At 39.7% G+C, this 8662-nt stretch overlaps 1 protein-coding gene across 1 annotated transcript; it reads right to left on the bottom strand.

The window, feature by feature from the left end:
• Nucleotides 1–6338: 6338 nt before the first annotated feature.
• On the bottom strand, nucleotides 6339–7480 carry LOC133816790 (uncharacterized). The gene is made up of 2 exons (XM_062249101.1): nucleotides 6939–7480; nucleotides 6339–6618 (listed from the first exon to the last, which is right to left on the bottom strand). Exons 1-2 carry the CDS (start codon nucleotides 7474–7476, stop codon nucleotides 6584–6586), a joined length of 573 nt encoding a protein of 190 aa, XP_062105085.1. The 5' UTR covers nucleotides 7477–7480; the 3' UTR covers nucleotides 6339–6583.
• Nucleotides 7481–8662: the final 1182 nt, after the last annotated feature.

The following is an 8662-nucleotide window of genomic DNA, read 5'->3' as shown; positions in this document are numbered from 1 at the left end:
GAGTCTTGAATCCCCTAAGCTACACGACAAGCAGATTTTACAAAGAATTAACCTGATTTTTCAAAGTTCCAAATCCAAGAATCAAGTCGGGGTGACAGGGGCAACACTAGATTAGTAATGCGACTTACATCCTCCCTCGCAAACTAGTCCCAGAGTTTGGGGATATCCAACGCAAATTCGCAATGAAATTCTCCACTAAACTAACACCTTGAGATGCATCTCGCAACAGAACAAGTTTGGGACTCGGGATAGGGACCCAATTATCAAACCAAATCAAATTTGAGCGCCCATTCCTTATTTTCTTACATATCCCTTCCGACATTATATCTCTTGTTTTTAAAATGCCCTTCCACACCAAGGAACCATGCTTATTGATCTGCAGCACCTTAAAAGGCTTACCCTTAATATACTTCGCATCCACAACCATATTCCACATCCCCTTTTGTCTATCACTATAAACCAAGCTCATTTAGCTAGGAACGCTCTATTTAGCACTGAATTACTTCGGAATCTGAGCCCCCCCCCCCCCCCCCCCCCCAAGAGTTTAGGCTTACATAAAGAGCTCTAAGATGTGAGATGCAGATTCTTTTTCTCTGAACTACTTCCCCACAAAAAATCTTTCAGAAGCCCATCAATTTTGGCAGCCACAAAAGAAGGAATAACATCCCCGGTGGCCACAAAATAGAAGAGCCCACCAAATGAATGAGGGTTGCGTGACCCGCTTGTGATAATAACTTCACCTTCAACCCTTGTATTCGAAGGAGAACTTTATCCACTACCTTGGCGAAGTCTTGGGTTCATTTTTTTGAATGAAGGAGTGGAAGGCCTATATACTTGACTTCATGGTGAATTCGCCTCATTCCCATCCCATTACAAATAGAAGAAGCTATAGCCCCTCCCTTTTTTGGGGGGGAAAATTTCAAATTCGGCAATACTAGTTCATTGGTCTGATCACCTTTCATATTTATTTAGGCACTCAATCATGCAGTTGGCTTCTTTTACCGAAGCATTCCTGAAAAGGATAATGTCGTCAGCGAAAAGTAGGTGAGAAATTGTTGTGTCAGTCCGATTGATCTTGAAGCCCACAAGATTCTTAGCTTCTTCTTGTTTCAAGAATAGACGAGGGAGCACTTCTAAAGCCATGATGAAAATAGATGGGGAGAGGGGATCCCCTTGTCTTAGCCCCCTCGCTGAGATGACCTTACCACATTGTTTCCCATTGATAACAAGTTTCAACTCTTTAGTGAAAATACAATATTTAATCCACTTCACAAAGGTATAGTTAAAGCTGAAAGCCTGAAGCAACTCAATGATAAATTCCCACTCCATGCAGTCGTGTGATTTTTCCATGTCACGATTAACTACCATGAAGCCTTGAGCGGATTTCCATCTTTTCATAAAGTGAATGATCTCCCTAGCCACTAGAGAATTATCATGAATAACTCATCCTTGCACGAAATTAAACTGAGTAGGGGAGATGAGAGAGGGAAACACACTTTTAAGTCTTGAAGCTATAATTTTGGAGATGATTTTATAGGAGACATTACACAGTGCGATAGGCCTGTAGTCATTGACTTCCGTGGGACTATCTTTCTTTGGAATAAAGACCAGATTAGTACTATTAATAGACATGGGAAGCTCACTGTGAGAAAAAAAAATGTTGCACCAACATAATCAAATCCTTTTTTACTGTCCCAATGATGTTTATAAAAGGCCATCATCATCCCATCGTGCCCTGAAGCTTTATCCATAGTCATACCCTTTACGGTCTTTCAAATCTCTTCGATATTAGGGATTTCTGTGAACCACAAATTCTGGTCCTCCGAGATAATCTTGGGTATCAAATCCACTAAATATGTCGCCTCTCTATCTCCATTATGGCCAAAGAGTTCAAAAAGACGATCCCTGAATATATATGCATTATGGGACTCTCATCGACCCACATTCCATTAGAGTCTTTAAGGTTCAAGATTGCATTCCTTCTTCTCACTAGGGTTGACACATGAAAAAACTTAGAACTCCTATCCCTTCTTTGAGCCATTAGCTACGGGATTTTTGTCGCCAAAATAACTCTTCTCTAAATAGAGCTTCCCTTAGCCTTTCTTTTTCGAGCTCAAGCTTAGAGGAGTGACAATTTTCTATCTTCTCAGCTTCATTAACCTTTGCCTTCGCCTCAACGACCTGTTCAAAGATGTTGCAGAATTGTCGTTTATTCCACCAAACCAAATCCGTTCTAGTTCGCATAATTTTCTTAAGGAAATTGGTCATTAGACTGGGGCACAAGTCCAAATTCCAAGCTTTCCTAACCACCCAAACACAATGCCTATCCCACATCAACATATTGAAATACTTGAACGAGCTTCCACCTTTAGAATTTTCCCCCAACGTGTTAAGGACAATCGGGTTATGGTCAGAGTACAGAGAAGAGATATTTGTGACCGTGGCCTTTGGAAACTTAAGTCTCCAGTCAACACAGAACATAACACAGTCCAATCTAGCTTTCTTGACCACCTTGTTGTTCTCAACTTCCTTAGTTTTTTTCCTCTAAGTAAAAGGAGGACCTTAGGCTCCCATATCAAGCAAGTCGCTCCTAGCAACCATATAACGCATCTCATAGGAATAAGTAGAAGAGTTACCCATTTTCCTGTAATTGATTGTTTTGTTATCTCTCAAAGTTCCATTGAGGTCTCCGATTACCAGGCACAAATTAGTGTTGTTGAGAATTTCGTTACCAAACACAGCCTAGAATTGTTGTTTGTCTGCATAAGCCGGAGGACCATACACCCCAAAGATATTCCAGCATTCCCCCGGAGGGTCGAAAGAGATTTTTCCACATATAAGGTTATTATCCTTGCAAGATATGTTGCAACAAACACCATCCCTCCAACACTTGGCAAACTCACCCAATTTTCCCTCGGGCTCTACATAAGAACAATGAGAGAAACTGAATTCGCGGGCCAAAGATGAGAACTTACATTTTGCTAGTTTAGTTACATAAAGAAGTAAGACATCTGGTTTCCAACTCCTGAGAAGGTCCGCCAATTCACGAACTACATAGTGCCTTCCCAAACCTTGACAATTCCAAGCAAGGACGAGCATGGTTGCTGTGGAGACTTTTGAGGGCAAGTCTCCATAGCTCCAAACCGAAAAACCAACACATTCTTTCCCGATTGTTGTGTCGAGCCCTGAACTTCTGAGACCACATCAGCTTCTTTTATTTCTTCAATTTGAACATTGTGTTGAATTTGTTTTTGGGCATTCATGAATTCGGTATCCAGGTCCACCGTGACATTAAAAAGATTTTGCTTCTGGTTTCTTTTGATTCGAGTGGATGCCTTTCTACTTGTGCTCTTGCAGATCGCATCTCCAGCTGGAATAAAAGAGTTTTCCTTTATTACGTAGAGAATGGAAGCAAGAATACATGAGAGATTGTAGGAGAAAAAGAAGTCTGTTTATTGAATATAAAATCGAATGATACAAAAAGAAGGCATATGCCTTTTTATAAAGCAGAGTAACAGAATTCTACTTAAGATAACAACCTGTAACAAACTTTTCCTAATTGAAAAAATATTAAAAATAACAATACAAAGTATCGTGTAAAAAATAAGAAAAATAAAATCTGATAGCCCCTCCTCAAGATGTACTGTGTATGTCATATACAGACATCTTGGAAATATGGGATAAAAGAGTGGATGAAGGAAGAGGTTTGGTTAAAGAGTCTGCAAGTTGGTATTGACTACTAACGGAGATGAGTCTGATTTTGGATGCTCGAATCTTCTCTCTAATGAAGTGACAATCAAGCTCGATATGTTTCGTACGTTCATGGAAAGTCGGATTGTTGGCTATGTGTACCGCTGAGTTGTTGTCACAGTAAATAAATGCAGGAGATGGTTGAGGAACTTGGAATGCAGCCAACAAATACTGGATCCACGTAATCTCACTTGCTGTGGCAGCTAAAGCCCTATACTCTGCTTCAGCGAAGCTTTTTGAAACAGTGGGTTGTTTCTTAGATCGCCAGGAGATTAAGCAATCTCCAATGAAAACACAGTAACCGGTTGTGGAGCGCCTAGAGAGTGAGCAAGAAGCCCAATCTGAATCTGAGTAAGCACGGAGGTTAAGAGAAGAAGAAGATGGATATAACAGCCCTTGTCCCGGTTTGCCTTTGAGGTATCACAAAAGATGGTGAATGGCCTGCAGATGTGGAGTTCGAGGTGCTGACATAAATTGACTGAGGCAATGGACCGCATAGGTTATGTCTGGTCTGGAGAGTGTGAGGTATAAGAGACGGCCAATGAGGCGACGGTATTGTGAGGGATCAGATAGAGGCTGTCCTGAAGTAGCATTCAATTTATCCCGAGGATCCATAGGTGTAGAGGTGGGTTTACTGCCTAAGTAGCCTGTGTCCTATAGGAGCTGAATGGTGTACTGTCGTTGAGTGATGAACTGTCCAGTAGGTGAACGAGCAATCTCAAAACCAAGAAAATACTTGAGTTTTCCTAAGGTTTTGAGTTTGAACTGATTGTTGAGAGAATGTTGGAGCTGGTGTAGAATAGAGATATTTGGTCCCGTAATTATGATGTCGTCGACATAAACTAGTAGAGCAACAAAGGAATCAGCCGAGCCTTTAGTGAACAATGTATAGTCAGCTTGTGATTGTTGGAAACCGTCATGAATAAGTGCCTCAGATAGCTTGGTGTGTCATTGTCGAGATGATTGACGGAGGCCATAGAGGGATTTGTTTAATTTGCAGACAAGTGGTTGACCTGTAGAAGGAAGAGAAGAAATAGTAAGGCCCTGTGGGATTGACATATAAACATCTTCATTCAAATCACCATTTAAAACAGCATTGTTAACATCTAATTGAAGTGTATGCCAATTTTTAATGGATGAAATGGCAAGTAGAAGCTTTAATGTAACCATTTTGGCTACGGGAGAAAAAGTGTCAAAGAAATCAAGGCCTTCTTGTTGAGCATAGCCTTTGGCAACTAAACGAGCTTTGTATCGTTCGATAGTGCCACCGCTATGATACTTGATTCTGTATATCCATCGACAACCTATAGGTGGCTTATGTTTAGGAAGGGTGGTGATGGTCCAAGTATTGGTTGCTTGTAATGCCGCAAGTTCTTTGTTCATTGCGTCTACCCACTGACTTTGTTGAGCAGCCTGATTATATGTGGTGGGCTCAGTATGTGTGGATACTGCAAAAACAAAATCTTTGTGAGCAGATGACAGTTTAGAATATGACAAATAATTAGATAAGGGATATGGAGTAGAGTAAATCTGTGTAGATGTGGAATTGCACTCAAAATCTTGTAAATAAGCTGGAGGTCTTGTTTGTCTAGTAGACTTGCGGATAGGATGATTGGTTGAATCAGATATAGGGGGATGAGTTGGAGGAACAATAGTTGATTCTGTAGTTGAAGCATCAGGAACAGAGTAATGAGAAGCATCTGTGGAATAGTTAGTATAACTTGGAACATTAGCAGGAGCCGAAGAGTTACTGTCATGTTGTGAGGGGTTAGTGTATAAAAAAATTTCCTTAGATGAAGTAGTAGTATTATAATCTATGATAGGAGTGTGAGAAATAGAAGTAGCAGGCAAAATAATTTGAGGAAAAGGATCTGAAATAACATCAGTATTATGTAATTTAGAAAAAGGAAATATAGACTCATGAAACACAACATTTCTAGAAATGAAAAATTGTTTTGAGTTAATGTCATATAATTTATAACCTTTTATACCTGGAGGATATCCAACAAGAATGCAAGTTCGAGCTCGGGGTTGAAATTTGGTTCTATGTGCAGTGAGTGTAGATGCAAAAGCAAGACACCCAAAGACTCTAAAAATGTTGTACTCGGGTGGTTTTCCATACAAAATTTCATAGGGAGATTTGTTTTGCAAATTAGGTGTTGGTGTTCTATTTATAATAAAGGTAGCAGTGAGAGTACAATCAGACCAAAATGATATGGGAGTATGAGCTTGAAAATGAAGGGCACGAGCAACATTTAAAAGATGTTGATGTTTACGCTCAGCTACAGCATTTTGTTGAGGTGTTTCAGTAAAAGGAAACTGATGCAGAATTCCTTTTTCAGCAAACAATTTAGTGAAAGTAAGCTCAGGCGCATTATCGGATCTAAATTGTTTGATCACAGTATGAAACTGAGTTTCAATCATAGAAATGAAGTTAGGAACAACAGTTAAAACGTCAGATTTGTGTTTTAAAAGATAAAGCCATGTAAAACGAGATTTATCATCAACCAATGTGAGGAAAAATCTGTGGTTAGAGTGAGATGGTGTGTGATGTGGTCCCCAAATATCGCAATGTATAACATCAAAGATAGCATTAACAAAGTGATTATTAGAAGGAAAAGACAAACGCCTTTGTTTAGCTTTAGGACAAATGAAACATGCTGAATTTTTATGTAGAGTAGCAGTATTACATGGTAAAGTAGAACTAATAATATCTAGGCATTTGGAAGATAAATGTCCTAATCTAGAATGCCATATATCGGCAGAAACAGAATTCACAGTAGGAACAGAAGAGTTGAGGTTTATGTCCAAAAAATATAAGCCATGCGCAGAGTTACCCTTGCCAATCACCCTCTTGGTTAGAGGTTCCTGGAACAAGAAAGAATTGTTATAAAAAGTGATTGATAATTGTTGAGAAAGGGTAAGTGAGCTAATTGATATGATGTTATATCGAAAATTTGGCACATATAAAACATCATATAAGGTGAGATGTTCACTTAAAATTATAGTACCAGAATAATGAACAAAAATTGTAGAACTATCGGGTAAAAATAACTTTGTGGACTGAGTTGGACATAAAGAGTGAAAAAGTTTAATGTTAGAACATATGTGCCTTGTGGCACCAGAGTCAATAATCCAAGAATTATGGAAATTGAAAGATGTATCATGGGAAGTAGATAGAATGATACCTGGGGTGTCATCTGAAGTAGTTGAGTTAGAAGGAGCAATACCCGAATATTGATTAGCTAGAAGATTCAGTAGTTGTTGATATTGTACAGCATTCAATTGAGGGAGAAATGTGGTGCTCTCACCATTAACAGTAGCAGGAGTTTCAGAACATTGGACTTGATTTGCGGAAGCAGGAGTTAAGGTGGTATTCCGAGGTTTGTTATAACCGGGAGGGTAACCATGGATCTTGTAACATTTCTCAATAGTGTGTCCATGTATATTGCAGTGAGTACAAAATGGACGGTTCTTGCGAGGTGGGTATGACCGAGGAATATTAGGCCCTTGTTTGTGGTTTGAGTTTTGAGAACCTGAAATTACAAAGGCCATTGAAGGGTTGGAGGTAGGATCAGATTGAGGTGTTATAGTTATGGTGCTGCGTTGGTGTTCCTCTTGAGTAACAAGGTTAAAAACCCTGCTCAAGGATGGCAAAGGGTCCATAAGCAGTATGTTACCTCTGACCTGAGAATAAGAATCTTGAAGTCCCATTAAAAAGGACATGATATACTCCATATTGTAATGTTCTAGAAGAGATTTTACTCCTCCATAGGTACACTTGTTGCAGGTACAAGAAGGGCGATAATTGGAGAGTTCTTCCCACAGAGATTTCAGGCGTGTATAGTAATGGCTGACTGACTGCAAATCTTGTTTAAGATTCATGAGGTCACGCCTCAAATTGAAGATACGGGGACCATTTCTTTGCTGAAATCTAACCTTTAGATCTTTCCAGATTTCAGCAGCTGATTCATCATAGAGAATGCTTGCTGATATGTCTTTAGACACAGAGTTAAGGATCCAAGAAATGACTATGTTATTGTTCCTAAACCATGCATTATACAATAAAGAATCAGAGGAAGAGGGTTTAGAAATGGACCCATCCAGAAATCTCAATTTGTTCTTCACAGAAATTGCCAATAGCATTGCACGACTCCAAGAGGCGTAATTGTCTTGACCAGTTAATGGTTGAGAGACCAGGACATTTCATGGGTTATCCGCATGATGAAGGTAGTATGGGTCTGAAGGGTCGTCAATGGCAGTTCGGGATATCGGGTTCTGGGCAGAGACCTGAGGTTGAGGAGTATTTGCAGTATCGCCTGTGGAATCGGCGGAGGGTGGAGAGGAGTCAGCCGTAGTAGCTGTCGACATGGTGAGAAAGCAGAGCGATAAGAATTGGAAGAAGAAACAAAGATGCGCGGGCAGAGGAACGCAAAGGTGTGTCGGCGCCGGAGATGGAACGCTGCCTCACCGGAGAACAGGGAAAGCAGGAAAAGAAAAGAAGGAGAAGAGGATGAAAGGGAAATGCCTAAGTGTCCCTCTCTGATACCATATTACGTAGAGAATGGAAGCAAGAATACATGAGAGAATGTAGGAGAAAAAGAAGTCTGTTTATTGAATATAAAATCGAATGATACAAAAAGAAGGCATATGCCTTTTTATAAAGCAGAGTAACAGAATTCTACTTAAGATAACAACCTGTAACAAACTTTTCCTAATTGAAAAAATATTAAAAATAACAATACAAAGTATCATGTAAAAAATAAGTAAAATAAAATCTGATATCCTTCTTCTTTGGTCGACCATGTCTTGTTCTATGAAGTGTAGAGGGGGTATTCGAACCAGAAGAAAAAAGAATTGAGGAAGGCTCCAAAGGCAACGCAGAGTCCTTGGGTCCCTTTAAGTCGACATT

The sequence above is a fragment of the Humulus lupulus genome, chromosome 2 (genome assembly GCF_963169125.1).
Source record: "Humulus lupulus chromosome 2, drHumLupu1.1, whole genome shotgun sequence".
Lineage (NCBI taxonomy): Eukaryota > Viridiplantae > Streptophyta > Magnoliopsida > Rosales > Cannabaceae > Humulus > Humulus lupulus.
Note: the sequence above shows the minus strand (reverse complement) of the source record. Positions and strands in the feature narration are given on the sequence as shown.

Bases quoted from the DNA above. Each gene is read 5' to 3' on its own strand.
- LOC133816790 (XM_062249101.1), bottom strand. From the start codon at position 7,476: ATGTCCTTTTTAATGGGACTTCAAGATTCTTATTCTCAGGTCAGAGGT. The intron at 6,619-6,938 runs GTATCATTCTAT...TTCTTGTTCCAG, and splicing joins TACTTCAGATGACACCCCAG to GAACCTCTAACCAAGAGGGT.